The 16,727-nt window shown below is 44.0% G+C and overlaps 1 protein-coding gene across 6 annotated transcripts in view; it reads right to left on the bottom strand.

Moving 5' to 3' along the window:
* The window catches only part of CCDC150 (coiled-coil domain containing 150), a 108,927-nt gene that overhangs the window by 78,550 nt on the left and 13,650 nt on the right, over positions 1–16,727 (bottom strand). For 3 of the 6 annotated variants that reach the window (XM_068281307.1, XM_068281306.1, XM_068281310.1), the window contains exons 5-9: positions 15,087–15,164; positions 14,748–14,816; positions 13,327–13,443; positions 13,144–13,252; positions 6,838–6,881 (exon numbers count right to left, since the gene is read on the bottom strand). In XM_068281307.1, coding sequence (XP_068137408.1) covers positions 6,838–6,881; positions 13,144–13,252; positions 13,327–13,443; positions 14,748–14,816; positions 15,087–15,164 — 417 coding nt within the window. The remainder of the gene's footprint in view (positions 1–6,837; positions 6,882–13,143; positions 13,253–13,326; positions 13,444–14,747; positions 14,817–15,086; positions 15,165–16,727) is intronic. The other 3 variants (XM_068281308.1, XM_068281312.1, XM_068281309.1) reach the window with 2 other exon arrangements.

Raw genomic sequence — 16,727 nt, 5'->3', positions numbered from 1 at the left:
CCCCAAGGTATTCCGTTAGGTGTATGGCGAGTTCATAGAAGATTTTATTTTTTGTCACAAGTTAGTGAAAAATGACACTTTGTGAAAAAAAAACAATAAAAATTAATTTCCGCTAACTTTTGACAAAAAATTAAATCTTCTATGAACTCGTCATACACCTAACATAATACCTTGGGGTGTCTTTTTTTTCTAAAATGGGGTCACTTGTGGGGTTCCTATACCGCCCTGGCATTTTACAGGCCCAAAACCGTGAGTAGTCTGGAAACCAAATGTCTCAAAATGACTGTTCAGGGGTATAAGCATCTGCAAATTTTGATGACAGGTGGTCTATGAGGGGGCGAATTTTGTGGAACCGGTCATAAGCAGGGTGGCCTTTTAGATGACAGGTTGTATTGGGCCTGATCTGATGGATAGGAGTGCTAGGGGGGTGACAGGAGGTGATTGATGGGTGTCTCAGGGGGTGGTTAGAGGGGAAAATAGATGCAATCCATGCACTGGGGAGGTGATCGGAAGGGGGTCTGAGGGTTTGGCCGAGGGATCAGGAGCCCACACGGGGCAAATTGGGGCCTGATCTGATGGGTAGGTGTGCTAGGGGGTGACAGGAGGTGATTGATGGGTGTCTCAAGGTGTGATTAGAGGGGGGAATGGATGCAAGCAATGCACTGGCGAGGTGATCAGGGCTGGGGTCTGAGGGCATTCTGAGGGTGTGGGCGGGTGATTGAGTGCCCTAGGGGCAGATAGGGGTCTAATCTGATAGGTAGCAGTGACAGGGGGTGATTGATGGGTAATTAGTGGGTGTTTAGGGTAGAGAATAGATGGAAACACTGCGCTTGGGTGGTGATCTGATGTCGGATCTGCGGGCGATCTATTGGTGTGGGTGGGTGATCAGTTTGCCCGCAAGGGGCAGGTTAGGGGCTGATTGATGGGTGGCAGTGACAGCGGGTGATTGATGGGTGGCAGTGACAGGGGGTGATTGATGGGTGGCAGTGACAGGGGGTGATTGATGGGTGATTGATAGGTGATTGACAGGTAATCAGTGGGTTATTACAGGGGAGAACAGATGTAAATATTGCACTGGCGAATTGATAAGGGGGGGTCTGAGGGCAATCTGAGCGTGTAGGCGGTCGATTGGGTGCCCGCAAGGGGCAGATTAGGGTCTGATCTGATAGGTAACAGTGACAGGTGGTGATAGGGAGTGATTGATGGGTGATTGATGGGTAATTAGTGGGTGTTTAGAGGAGAGAATAGATGGAAACACTGCGCTTGGGTGGTGATCTGATGTCGGATCTGCGGGCGATCTATTGGTGTGGGTGGGTGATCAGATTGCCCGCAAGGGGCAGGTTAGGGGCTGATTGTTGGGTGGCAGTGACAGGGGGTGATTGATGGGTGATAGGTGATTGGCAGGTGATTGACAGGTGATCAGTGGGTTATTACAGGGAAGGACAGATGTAATTAATGCACTGGCGAATTGATAAGGGGGGGGGGGGGTCTGAGGGCAATCTGAGCGTGTGGGCGGGTGATTGGGTGCCCGCAAGGGGCAGATTAGGGTCTGATCTGATAGGTAACAGTGACAGGTGGTGATAGGGGGTGATTGATGGGTAATTAGTGGGTGTTTAGAGAAGATAACAGATGTAAACGATACATTTGGGAGGTAATCTGACGGCGGGTTTGCGGGCGATCTAATGGTGTGGGTGGGTGATCAGATTGCCCGCAAGGGGCAGGTTAGGGGCTGATTGATGGGTGGCAGTGACAGGGGGTGACAGGGGGTGATTGATGGGTGATAGGTGATTGGCAGGTGATTGACAGGTGATCAGTGGGTTATTACAGGGAAGAACAGATGTAATTAATGCACTGGTGAATTGATAAGGGGGGGTCAGAGGGCAATCTGAGCGTGTGGGCGGGTGATTGGGTGCCCGCAAGGGGCAGATTAGGGTCTGATCTGATAGGTAAAAGTGACAAGTGGTGATAGGGGGTGATTGATGGGTGATTGATGGGTAATTAGTGGGTGTTTAGAGGAGAGAATAGATGTAAACAATGGATTTGGGAGGTGATCTGATGTCGGATCTGTGGGCGATCTATTGGTGTGGGGGGGTGATCAGATTGCCCGCAAGGGGCAGGTTAGGGGCTGATTGATGGGTGGCAGTGACAGGGGGTGATTGACGGGTGATTGATGGGTGATTGACGGGTGATTGACAGGTGATTGACAGGTGATTGACAGGTGATCAGGGGGATAGATGCATACAGTAAACAGGGGGGGGTGGTCTGGGGGGGGGGTCTGGGGAGAATCTGAGGGGTGGGGGGTGATCAGGAGGGGGCAGGGAGCAGGGGGGGGGATAAAAAAAAAAATAGCGTTGACAGATAGTGACAGGGAGTGATTGATGGGTGATTAGGGGGGTGATTGGGTGCAAACAGGGGTCTGGGGGGTGGGCAGGGGGGGGTCTGATGGGTGCTGTGGGCGATCTGGGGCAGGGGGGGGAGAAATCAGTGTGTTTGGGTGCAGACTAGGGTGGCTGCAGCCTGCCCTGGTGGTCCCTCGGACACTGGGACCACCAGGGCAGGAGGCAGCCTGTATAATACACTTTGTAAACATTACAAAGTGTATTATACACTTTGTATGCGGCGATCGCGGGGTTAACATCCCGCCGGCGCTTCCGTATAGCCGGCGGGATGTTGCGGCGAGCGAGCGGTGACAGGCGCCGGCGGAGGATCGCGTCACGGATGACGCGATCGCTCCGCCCATGCCCTTAAATGGACCGCCGCCTCTGTGGGTGAGGCCGTCCTGCAGGGCTCCACTTCCCCGCCGCCCCTGTGTAGTGGGCGGTCGGGAAGTGGTTAAAAAGCGCTCCTTTAATACTAAAGTATAGGGCAGTTGGCCACTCCCTTCCCCTCTCCACGAGTAAAGAAACCTATTAGACAACGGGCGGCAAAGACTGCCTCCTTGCCTCTATTGCTCAGTCATCCGGCATACAGGCAATCACTGTTCGGAGCCGCAACTTACCCAGAGGGCTGTGCGTCATTGGAAGTCAAGCCGTCCAATCAACTCGGAGTGGGGCAGGGACCGCAGCCCAACCTCCGTCAAATAAAAGAACGAGCAGACGTAGAGGACGTGGAATGCATCTAATGCGGAAGAACTTCCGCAATGGGCGGCCACAGCCTACCTCATAGAGTCACGTGGGAAGCTCTAGCCATTGGCGAGCAGCGGGTCTCCCCGCATCCAAGTCTCAGGGCTCTGATGGTCATTGGCTTTGCCTGTCCCATTTAGAACATGCCCACTCCCGAATGTAAACACTGCTCAATCTCTTAATCCATAACAACAATAGATAAATTAAAAACAGTAAACAAAGCTTCTTTTTCAGACATTTCTATATACAACACATTTGAGGAGACTTAACCAAGGGGTGAATCTTCGCAGTTATCTGATTACCAGTTATTCCACCAAATTCATCTATATGGGTCATAACAGGATTTAGCGGGGGTTAGTAAATATGGACTTAGAAAACAATGCAGCTCATTTCTGTCATTTAAGCCTAGTGGACCACAAGCTTTTGTCAATGAAATAATTCTAGCCTCCTGCTGTAGAAGCATCACTTCACGATTACCTCCTCTTCGAGGTGGAGGAACTGTCAATATCCCTAACAATTGCAAACAGCCTGCATTACCATTATGTTGTTCTCTTGCATGTTTAATTAATCTGCCCGCACCTACTCCTGTTTTAATCGAATTTACATGTTCCTGAAAGCGGGTGCAAAGTGCCCTGGTGGTCTGTCCTATATAAAAGGAACCACACTTGCATAAAATACAGTACACTACATGATTGGATCTACAATGTAAAAATCCTTAATGGTGAGTATTGTTCCACCCAGTTGCATACTACCTCCTGTCTTAAACTGATGACAATGGTTGCAGTTCCCACATCTGTGATTTCCATTAGGGATGAATCTCTGCAGCCAATTTGAGGACTTTGTTATCCTGAATTCGCTTCTAGTGACAGTATCACCAATCGTTTTAGCCCGTCGAAATGAGATCAGGGGTTTTGTTTGGGCATAGGACCCAAGAAGAGAATCTTCTTGTACAATATGCCAATGCCTCAGAATGGCAGACCTTATCTGATCTGCCATTGGGGTGTAGTCGAATACACATGTAAGGGGTTGATTGCTGCATTGCTCTTTTTGGGTACTTTTCTGACTCTTCCTTTTAAGCAAACTGGTCCTTTCAATACCATCAGCACGACGGAATGCCCTGTTGAGTTCACTCATGCCATAACCCCTATTGGCCATACCTACCGTTAATTTGCGACTCTGTTGGAGGAAATCTTCCCTCCTGGAGTTATTCCTCTTGAGTCTGACGTATTGGCCATAGGGGATGGCCTTGATTGTGTGAACAGGATGGTAACTGGCATTTGAAAGCAAAGCATTGGTTGCAGTAGACTTCCTATGGCCTTTAGATAAAATTTGGCCACCTTCAATGAAGAGTTCCAGATCTAAGAACTGCAACCTGTCACCCCCCCCAGCACGCCTGTAAATTGCATGTTAAATTCATTATCATTGAGAAAACCCAAGAATTGAGTAAACTCCATAGCACTGCCATTACAAACTAGCAGGATATCATCCACATAACGATGGCCAAACCCCTGATCTCATTTCGACGGGCTAAAACGATTGGTGATACTGTCACTAGAAGCGAATTCAGGATAACAAAGTCCTCAAATTGGCTGCAGAGATTCATCCCTAATGGAAATCACAGATGTGGGAACTGCAACCATTGTCATCAGTTTAAGACAGGACGTAGTATACAACTGTGTGGAACAATACTCACCATTAAGGATTTTTACATTGTAGATCCAATCATGTAGTGTACTGTATTTTATGCAAGTGTGGTTCCTTTTATATAGGACAGACCACCAGGGCACTTTGCACCCGCTTTCAGGAACATGTAAATTCGATTAAAACAGGAGTAGGTGCGGGCAGATTAATTAAACATGTAAGAGAACAACATAATGGTAATGCAGGCTGTTTGCAATTGTTAGGGATATTGACAGTTCCTCCACCTCGAAGAGGGGGTAATCGTGAAGTGATGCTTCTACAGCAGGAGGCTAGAATTATTTCATTGACAAAAGCTTGTGGTCCACTAGGCTTAAATGACAGAAATGAGCTGCATTGTTTTCTAAGTCCATATTGACTAACCCCCGCTAAATCCTGTTATGACCCATATAGATGAATTTGGTGGATTAACTGGTAATCAGATAATTGCGAAGATTTACCCCTTGGTTAAAGCAGTAGGATCAGCCATACTATTCCAGGGAAAAAAACACATATATAAGTAGATAAATACTTGATCTACTTACATAACACATGTATTATACTGTCCACGTTTTGATTTCAGTGAATGTTACATAGTAAATGACGAGAATTCTGTTCCTGGTGGGGGCCATGTCTTTTGCCCACAGTTAAGGCTAACTCGTGATGTCATTTCTGCCCTTTACTTTTTTTCTTGTCTCCTCCAATCACTGAGTCACCTCAGCCTTGCTTGTAAACACAAGTGAGTAGGGAATTAGGTTTCAGATAAGCAGCAGACAGAGAAATAAAGGGAAGAGGAGGAATAGATTATAGATAAAAAGAACCCCCAGCATGCAATTCGTTGGCACTGACTACTAAAGAGCCAGTGCTCCTAAGGTATATAACTCCAAATCATAACGGCAGAAAACGTTTTGAATGCAGGATTAGCATCTTTATCACTTAATACACTCAGACCAGTTGCTGTTGAAATTTGATTTTTATGGTGACGATACCGCTTTAAGTCTCCTCAAATGTGTTGTATATAGAAATGTCTGAAAAAGAAGCTTTGTTTACTGTTTTTAAATTTATCTATTGTTGTTATGGATTAAGAGATTGAGCAGTGTTTACATTCGGGAGTGGGCATGTTCTAAATGGGACAGGCAAAGCCAATGACCATCAGAGCCCTGAGACTTGGATGCGGGGAGACCCGCTGCTCGCCAATGGCTAGAGCTTCCCACGTGACTCTATGAGGTAGGCTGTGGCCGCCCATTGCGGAAGTTCTTCCGCATTAGATGCGTTCCACGTCCTCTACGTCTGCTTGTTCTTTTATTTGACTGAGGTTGGGCTGCGGTCCCTGCCCCACTCCGAGTTGATTGGACGGCTTGACTTCCAATGACGCACAGCCCTCTGGGTAAGTTGCGGCTCCGAACAGTGATTGCCTGTATGCCGGATGACTGACCAATAGAGAGGCAAGGAGGCAGTCTTTGCCGCCTGTTGTCCAATAGGTTTCTTTACTCGTGGAGAGGGGAATGGAGTGGCCAACTGCCCTATACCTTAGTATTAAAGGAGCGTTTTTTAAGATGTCTGTTGTACACTCTGCCTCTGAAGAAGCTGGTTTAAACCAGCGAAACAGCTGTCTGGCCTTTGTTACCCCCACTGCTATGTACCTGCTATTTCCCCCACCGGAATAAAGGAATTTTAAAGGAGCGGTGCCCCGTTCTCTACCTTCTACTCTATTGCACTGTTATGTTATGCAGGAAAGTAAACGGGAGTAAACAATAATCAATTCTGTATAAAGTATTATGTGGATGCGAGTAGAATGCACAACCCCTTTTTGCAGAACTCAGGATTTCTCCAAACATCAATAAGGCCACAGTCATCATCGATCTAATGACTGGGGCGTTCTTGATCTCCTGATCTGGAGTCTGTTCTTCAGGCGATGGCTTGTATATTGAGGGATACGAACAATGGTTAGTATCATCCCACAGAATTGTCATGCGTCAATCACGTTTTAGTAAATATAAAAACTAATTTAGAAGTACAATCATTTTGTCTTGCTTACTTTGATTTCTTCCTGCAACTTGCTTAGAAGTAATTCTCGAGCTTCTAAAATAACAAAAACAATTATCAAATCAGACAAATACAAGATGTTTGACATGTGTGTTCTTCAACCAAAAACAGTACTGTTATTTAGGTAGAAAACATGAAACAATACATGGTTTTCAGCTATAATATTGTAGCAGAATGATTTCAGTTCAGGTTTGCTTAAAACAAAAAAATTGTAGCAACTTCACATATATAGCTTTAAGCAAGGATTGAACTTCATCCCAAACAGTAGCTGATAACCCCTTTCCCACAAGACTTCTTTACCTTTCCTCAAATAGATCATCAGGGACTCAGGAATCAGTTTGGCTTGCTGATGTTGTGAAACCCCTCCCACAATGTAATGTCAGGATCATGGTCCTAACAGTTTGCTTCTGTGAACCACATTGCATTGTGGGAAATGACAGATTTTTTTCCCAACTGCCAAGCAAGCAATATCTCCCTCTGTGCATGGAATTCTCAGTATGGCCTGGTGCACACCAAAACCCGCTAGCAGATCCGCAAAATGCTAGCAGATTTTAAAACGCTTTTTCTTCTTTTTCTGTAGCGTTTCAGCTAGCGTTTTGCGGTTTTGTGTAGCGGTTTTGGTATAGTAGATTTCATGTATTGTTACAGTAAAGCTGTTACTGAACAGCTACTGTAACAAAAAACGCCTGCAAAACCGCTCTGAAGTGCCGTTTTTCAGAGCGGTTTGCGGTTTTCCTATACTTAACATTGAGGCAGAAACGCATCCGCAATCCAAAATCTGCAGCAGCCCGGAAGTATGCGTTTCTGCAAAACGCCTCCCGCTCTGGTGTGCACCAGCCCATTGAAATACATTACCCTAGCGGATCAGCACCCGCAAGCGGATCGCAAACCGCAGCGGAAACGCTTCGGTGTGCACTAGGCCTATGGGCTGGTGCACACCAAAACCCGCTAGCAGATCCGCAAAATGCTAGCAGATTTTGAAACGCTTTTTCTTCTTTTTCTGTAGCGTTTCAGCTAGCGTTTTGCGGTTTTGTCTAGCGGTTTTGGTATAGTAGATTTCATGTATTGTTACAGTAAAGCTGTTACTGAACAGCTACTGTAACAAAAACCGCCTGGCAAACTGCTCTGAAGTACCGTTTTTCAGAGCGGTTTGCGTTTTTCCTATACTTAACATTGAGGCAGAAACGCATCCACAATCCAAAAAATGCCTCACCCAGGCATTTTTCGTTTCTGCAAAATGCCTCCCGCTCTGGTGTGCACCACCCCATTGAGATACATTGACCAAGCAGATCCGCAGCCGCAAGCGGATCTGAAAACGCCCAAAAAGCCGCTCGGTGTGCACCAGCCCTAAACGAGCATTCCGTAAAGATCAACTGGCAGAACTAAAGAGGTCACCACTAGTTTTACATTGCAGAATGTAAATCCAGGAGCGGAAAATTTTACAATGGGCAAACACTGACTAAATAACCTATATATAATTATTTTTAAAAATAAGCAATTTTATTCATTACGTTATTTTCACTACAGTTCCTCTTTAAGATCGCAAAAACAGATACAAACATTCAATTTATAATTAACTGGCTGTTTAATAGGAAGGTTCCTACCTGTGAAAACACATTAAAAAAAAACATTTAAACAATACATTTTTGACTATCCTGTCAGACTACATGTAACCTATATTCTTAATTGCCCTTATGAATCCCTTCAACAGTATTTGGTCACAGTTTCCCATTTTGCCACAGAGGGCACTGTAAGGATTCTTGGGTCTGCCTGTCATTGCAGCGATAAGCTAGCAATGAATTTCATCCCTTTTGCATATGCATGTGTCAGGGTTCTCTGCGGCTGCAGACATCAGCTAGCAGCAGGGCTGATCCTATTTGCTTATGCATGTGCTCCATCACCTGCAAGGTAACTGCTCAATTAGTGGAAGCATTTAGCATCCCGCGTTCCCAGTAGGCTTTGCTGTTGCATTGCATTGTCTAAGCCTAGCTCAGTGCAGTTAAGCCTCATCTACACGCGTAGATGAGGCGGCGATCCGGCGGCTCGATTAGCTGCCGGATCGCCTCTTTCACGTCCGCTCATTCCCGCGCCGCGCATCTTCCGCTCGATTCCCTGCCATTGTCCCCTTGCGGGGAACGAGCAGGGAATCGGCGGTAGCAAGATCCGACCTGTCGGATCTTATCAATCGAGCCGCATCGGCGGCTCGATTGATAAGCCACATCGCCGCCTCATCTACGCGTGTAGATGAGGCTTAAGACTTCAACTTTCCCTGATAGCGTATTCATGTATCTAGTGTCATGTCATGAGTTCCTGTATCCTTGTTGCTGTGCTGAGTGTTCGGATTCCAAGCCTGTGTTCCTGTTCATGTTCTGAGAACCTGGATTTCATGCCTGTATGCTGGCTCTTGCTCTGAGTATCTGGACTTCAGTTCCTGCATACCTGTTCATGTACTGAGTACCTGGATTCCTTGCCTGAATGCGTGTTCCTGGTTGACCTGTGTACCTGCTCCTGGATTACCTGCATGATTGTTCCTGGTGCCACCTGCATATCTGTTCCTGGACTTGTATCCGTTTGCCAGTCTCTGGGTAATATTCCTGCATATTGTTCTTGAACTTGTGTTGCAAAACCTGTTCCTGCATTATGTCCTGGAAACCCTGCTTTGAACATTGCATGTACCTTTCAATGTAAATAAACATCACTCGCATCAAATCCTGGACGTCTGCATATATTTGGGAGTTACCTACTGCACAGAGCATGGCCGAGCTTGACAGGCACGTAGTTGTGTTTGTAGATCCTGATCTGTACAGGTCTGGTGGTCTTTCTAAAAGGTACACCACTCTTATTAAGAACTGGCAACCTGAAAAATGTCGTGTGAACTGCTTCCTTGATTCAATGGAAAAGTATTGTGGGGTAGATGTACTCATTTACAGGAAAGTAGCTGGTTACAAGTGAATAAATCTTAAATTGGCCTATGTAATTGACTACTTACTTTTTTTTAATATTTACTTTCTTTACCTATTAGTTTCAATATGATTTTTGCTTACATTAATTTACAAACAGTATATATTTCAATGTACCTGGACTCAGGAACACCTTTGCAAAGGAAAGCTTGGAGTGATTTTTTTGAAATTGACAAAGTTGGCCATCTCAAACTCATAAAGATTCTCCTTGAGTAGATATACAGTGGGTGGCAAAAGTATTCGGCCATCTTGAAGTTTTCCACATTTTGTCACATTACTGCCACAAACATGAATCAATTTTATTGGAATTCCACGTGAAAGACCAACACGAAGTGGTGTACACGGGAGAAGTGGATCGAAAATCATACATCATTCCAAACATTTTTTACAAATAAATAACTGCAAAGTGGGGTGTGCGTAATTATTCGGCCCCCTTTGGTCTAAGTGCAGTCAGTTGCCCATAGACATTGACTGATCAGCGCTAATGACTAAATAGCAGGGCTGTGGAGTCGAGGAGTCGGAGTCGGGGCTATTTTGGGCACCCGGAGTCGGAGTTGGAGTCGGAGTCGTTGATTTCATAAACTGAGGAGTCAGAGTCGGGAGTCGGAGTCGGATGATTTTTGTACAAAATCCACAGCCCAGTTAAGTATTAGGCTAAGGAGTCGGAGTCGAGGAGTCGGAGTCTGAGCCATTTTGGGTACCCGGAGTTGGAGTCGGAGTCTCATAAACTGAGGAGTCGGAGTTGGAAGATTTTTGTCCCGACTCCACAGCCCTGCTAAATAGAGTGCACATGTGTTTTATCTAATGTCAGTACAAATACAGCTGCTCTGTGACGGCCTCAGAGGTTGTCTAAGAGAATATAGGGAGCAACAACACCATGAAGTCCAAAGAACACACCAGACAGGTAAGGGATAAAGTTATTGAGAAATGTAAAGCAGACTTAGGCTTTAAAAAGATTTCCAAAGCTTTGAACATCCCACGGAGCACTGTTCAAGCGGTCATTCAGAAATGGAAGGAGTATGGCACAACTGTAAACCTACCAAGACAAGGCCGTCCACCTAAACTCACAGGCTGAACAAGGAGAGCGCTGATCAGAAATGCAGTCAAGAGGCCCATGGTGACTCTGGATGAGTTGCAGAGATCTACAGCTCAGGTGGGGGAATCTGTCCATAGGACAACTATTAGTCGTGCACTGCACAAAGTTGGCCTTTATGGAAGAGTGGCAAGTAGAAAGCCATTGTTAACAGAAAAGCATAAGAAGTCTCATTTGCTGTTTGCCACAAGCCATTTGGGGGACACAGCAAACATGTGGAAGAAGGTGCTCCGGTCAGATGAGACCAAAAAAAAAAAAAGTTTTGGCCAAAATGCGAAATGCTATGTGTGGCGAAAAACGAACACTGCACATCACTCTGAACACTCTGAACTCACCATCCCCACTGTCAAATATGGTGGTGGTATCATCATGCTCTGGGGGTGCTTCTCTTCAGCAGAGACAGGGAAGCTGGTCTGAGTTGATGGGAAGATGGATGGAGCCAAATACAGGGCAATCTTGGAAGAAAACCTTGTGGAGACTGCAAAAGACTTGAGACTGGGGCGGAGGTTCACCTTCCAGCAGGACAACGACCCTAAACATAAAGCCAGGGCAGCAATGGGATGGTTTAAAACATATGTGTTAGACTGGCCCAGTCAAAGTCCAGATCTAAATCCAATCGAGAATCTGTGGAAAGTTCTGAGAACTGCTGTTCACAAATGCTGTCCATCTAATCTGACTGAGCTGGAGCTGTTTTGCAAAGAATGGGCAAGGATTTCAGTCTCTAGATGTGCAAAGCTGGTAGAGACATACCCTAAGAGATTGGCAGCTGTAATTGCAGCAAAAGGTGGTTCTACAAAGTATTGACTCAGGGGGCTGAATAATTACGCACACACCACTTTGCAGTAATTTGTACAAAATGTTTAGAATCATGTATGATTTTTTTTGTACTGTATTCGGCTCTGATACACACCAATCTCTGCCTTTGTCTTCAGTTGTGTGCTGCTATAAATGTATTGCCTGATGAAGCAGGTCTACGCCTGTGAAACACTTTGCAACCCCCTTGGAGTATACCAATAAATTCATTTTATAATTGAAAAAAAGATAGTTTCTTGTGTCTGCTTACAGGAGGTAAGTCCACCTCTACCTCCAAAGCATTTTTAAACTTTTTATCGTTTTCATTTTATCCTATTGGCGCCTCTGTTCAGTCCTTGAGTAGATGATAGGGTAATAACGTCATTACTCACTGACCTCATTATATAAACCTCAGCTGAGTGATCTCCTGTACTGGAGGCTTTGTAAAACTACAAGAATATTGTGAGTTCACTAACCAGTTATTGTGCTGGAGGCTTTCCAACACAGATTTGAGAGCACTAACCAATGGCAGTGCAGAGATCTTATCTCCAACCATTTGTACCTCCAAAGGCTTTAATCATTAAGGATAAACTGAACTCACTGACTAGCTGTAGCACTGAAGGCTTTTAAACACCATACATACACTCTCTGCCACTGGCCAAGTGCAGTGCTGAAGGCTTTCCATTTGCATCTATAGAAACTTTGCTGCATAACTCACAACCAATAAAAAAATATATAGATTGTTTACAGGGCTATCAGCATGCAACCCTCTGAACACAACAGGGCACATTCAATGAAGAGCATTCAAACTCTTGCGCTGCCTTCACCAAGGTGCTAGCCATAAAAATCCAACAAGCAGCTAACTGGTTTATTATCCACACCTCTATGTACAACTACGAGATGAATCCAACCTCCTCTTCCATGTTGGAATTTGGGAAGAGAGTGATGCATCTTGTTCAAAGTAAAAGTGTCTTCCTTGTCCATATTTGAGTCAGAACGAATAGGAAATTCTAAGACTCTCAAACAATCTTTATTGAATGTTTGTCCTGCTTTACAATCTCCTCCACAGGAGGGAGGATACCCCGTGTCCCAATTCCAAGCTCCAGTTGGAAAGTGAAAGTAAATCTTACTAACCATTTCTGGAACTTTTTTTGTAACATGAGACTTAATTTTTCAGTTGTTATACTAGTGTAGCCATTCTTTTTAAGCACAGGGAAAATTTTGACTTGCGTTCCACTTTATTGTGAAATTCCACTGTTGTATATCTAGTCTATCTTGTCTTGCATACTGTAGTTGGCAGTGCTTCCAGGAAGTTAGAGTACATAAAATCATACTAATTTCCATAACTTAACTAGGTACACTGAAATATTTCTTTCTTCCATATTTTTAAATCACCTGGAGTGTCTATTTTAACATTTCACACACTTTGCATTAACTATTGTTCCACTCATACCTGATTCTTTTTCCAGTTTATCACATCTTGACTCTTCTTGCTTTAATTTGTCCTTCACTTCCTGCGTTTCTCTCTGTATGGTATGGCAATATTGCTGTAGATCCTGAACCTAGATTTCAAAGGCAAGCGGTTAGTAAATTATAAATTTTATAGCCTTAACATGATCAAGCATTATACAATCACCTGTGCTTGCTCCTCTTCAACAATGTCTTTCATATCTTGCACTGTAAGAAGTAGGGTTGCTTGCTCCTCTTCAAGCAATGCCCGCAGTGCTGTTTCTTGTGATAGCTTCTCTTGTACCTGGTGACAATAAGGGACCCTGGTCTCAATAAATATACCAGTTTGACTAAATCAGGGGTCCCCAAACGTTTTGGGTCGAGGGCCGGGTCACCATACTTCAGAGTGCTGGGGGGCCGGAACATACATAAAATGTTAGTAGTCTCGGCGGGCCAGACAGTGAAGCATACCCAGGTGACAACCTGCAGTCCAATTGGGAGTAGTGTCACCTGATGTGGAATTAGATTGGAAACCAGCAAAGTACTGCTTTCTGGCTTCATTCTATATGTGGACCACCAATATTTAAAGATGTAGCTGACTGCATCTGTAATACATTTCGTGTGTGGGGGGCCGGTAAAAAAGCCTCAGGGGGCCACATTCGGCCTGTGGGCATTAGTTTGAGGACCACTGGACTAAATCAAAGGACAACCATGTATTGCCCACCCATGACCATCATGCCCTTATCCTTGATCATACAAAATGTTCACACAAACCAGAATCCAAATAAGGATGTTAAAAACCATTTCAAATTATGTTTAGTACTACTACGAGAACATATATAAACTGCTATAACATGATATAATAAGTCAACACTCTTACACACATTGCTGAAAAGCAATATTCACTGTAATGCAGAGTGCAGTGTTGACCATGTAACCTGATTTCTACACAGGATATCATAGTATGAAAAGAGATTTGTCCCAAGATTGCGGTACGGATATTAGATTGTTAGCCCGTCTGAGAGTAACAGGAACAAAGGCGTAGCTACAAATCATGGAGTCCCATAGCAAAATGCCTCAGCCTGATGAATATGTATGTATGTATGTACTGTATGTACGTATGTATGTATGTATGCATGTATAAAGACATGGAAAAACCGAGTCTCATACAATTTATGCAACATGCAGTACTATTTAAATACACAGTAATATTCGTTATGCTAGGTACAGTTTCAGATTCCACTCACACCACAATTTCTTCAGCATCATTCATATCTTTTAAGCTTGGTTCCCAACAGACAAGCATTCGTTCTGATGATCCCCAAGACACTCTTTTTATAATGTAAATCATTTTACTCTATTCCCAGTAGTGCGATCTGATCTTGGCAATATGCACTTGGACCGCATGCTGCATTTTTGGTGCAATTGCGTTTCTATCCTATTTGGTACAAATTAATTGGGCTTTACGGGTGCACCAACAATTGCATAGCAAATGCAAAGAAAATGTGTGTATTATGCGTTTGTGATCTCCAGTGGGAATCCAGCTAAGTCTGTGGCCATTTGGTCAACAAAATGTACACAGAATATTATATAGTTGGCAACCCATACCTCCACCAGTCTTTGGGCCATTCGGACCTTCGTAGCCTTCATCTCCTCAGCTGCCCTTGTCACGTCTGTCTAAAAGTCATATATTGGGAGGAAGAGAGAAGTATTTAAATTATTTCAATATAAAAATGTGTTGCTTTGAAAATAATTTTTCTAATGTTCGTTGAAAAGGCTAATACATTATTCAATTGACATAGCATTTTCATTCCTGTTTGTAGAGCACATGATTAACAATGAGTCCTATAGTCAGAGGGCTATAAAAGTTTTTATCCTTATTCTTGCCTGGCTTTTGTGCTGATCCTCTGCCCCTCTTACTTGTCAAGTCACTGATTTGGAACTAACCGGATCAGGTGTTCTGACGTAGGCCTCTTGCACACTACATGCGATTCCAATTTTTTTTATACAATCCGATTTTTGATTCTGAATAAAAAAAAAAAAAAAAAAAAAAAAAAAAAAAGTACTGTATGCTACCACATTTTTTTAATCAGAATTAAAAAAAAAAAAAGATCATATAAAAGGCCTTAAAGAGGAACTTCAACCAAGGATTGAACTTCATTCCATTCAGTAGCTGATCCCCCTTTTCCCAAAAGAAATATTTTCATCTTCTCAAAAAGATCATCGGGGGAGCGGAGGGGGGGTCAGTATGGCTGATATTGTGGTGAATCCCCTCCCACGGTGTGATGTTATGACCAAAGTCCTGACAGTTTGCTGTCTGTGAACCCAGGGCTGTGGAGTCGGAATCAAGGAGTCGGAGCAATTTTTGGGTACCCGGAGTCAGAAGAAAATGCTCCAACTCCGAATGAATTTAAGCTGTAATTAACATAGAAAATATAATAAAATGTTCTATTTCTCAGAGAATAGTCATCATACATAATTTATACATACAGTAATAGCTGTGCTTAGTCCACAAAAATGAACTAAACCAATCAAAATGAGTTACTTGTGATGCTTCAATAAAGTAGTCCCCGTATTTATAAAGTCAGATATACATATCTGATTGTGACTGTATATATGATGTGTACACAGGAATCTCTTATATATACTAAATAACATCTATGCTATAAGAATAAAGCCTGATGTGTAGCCGTGTCACTAATAGAGATGGTCAATGAGATATAAATAATTCTGCGTTGATGCTGGTTTATGCAAATGTACTTTGCTCATGAAATCAAACAATTTGATATATTATTAAAATTTGGTTTGGTGACTACGAATTAAAGGGTACCTGAGACGGACAAAAAGAAAAGATTTATACATACCTGGGGCTTCCTCCAGCCCCCTTCAGGCTAATCAGTCCCTAGCTGTCCACCTCCACCACCTGGATCTTCTGCTATGAATCCTGGTAATTCAGCCAGTCAGCGCAGTCCGGCCACGTGCCGCTCCCACAGCCAGGAACATTCTGCACCTGCGCAATAGTGCTGCACAGGTGTAGTACACTCCCAGAGGCGGAGTGTGTGCATGCACACTATGCCCGACTGGCTCAAGTACCTGGTGGATCCAGATCAAGGTGGCAGAGGAGGACAGCGAGGGACTGATTAGCCTGAAGGGGGCTGGAGGAAGCCCCATGTATGTATAAAACTTTAATTTCATCTGTCTCAGGTTTACTTTGTTACACAATAGTACTATATTCTACATATGCACTCCCCACAGAGCTGCAGGGAATCCACTGAGAATGTTGTGCTCATTGAACACAGAGGTGTTGTCTATCACCCATACACCTGGTTCAGATTGTACATGAAGAATGTGTAATAGAGGAAGAATAGCCTAATTCTCCTGCAGAGTACCTGCACATCACTCTTACATGTACCCACAGTCACATTGCCTAGGGCCTGATAGATGTTCTTTTTTCCTGTCTTCTACAAGTACTCTTACCAAGGACTAGTTTTAGTCTATGACTAAAAGTATTAGAGGTAGAAGATCAGCTGGCTATCCAGGTAACTGGTATTGTTTAAAAGGGAATAAATATGGCAGCCTCCATATCCC

The sequence above is a fragment of the Hyperolius riggenbachi genome, chromosome 4 (assembly GCF_040937935.1).
Source record: "Hyperolius riggenbachi isolate aHypRig1 chromosome 4, aHypRig1.pri, whole genome shotgun sequence".
NCBI lineage: Eukaryota > Metazoa > Chordata > Amphibia > Anura > Hyperoliidae > Hyperolius > Hyperolius riggenbachi.
Note: the sequence above shows the minus strand (reverse complement) of the source record. Positions and strands in the feature narration are given on the sequence as shown.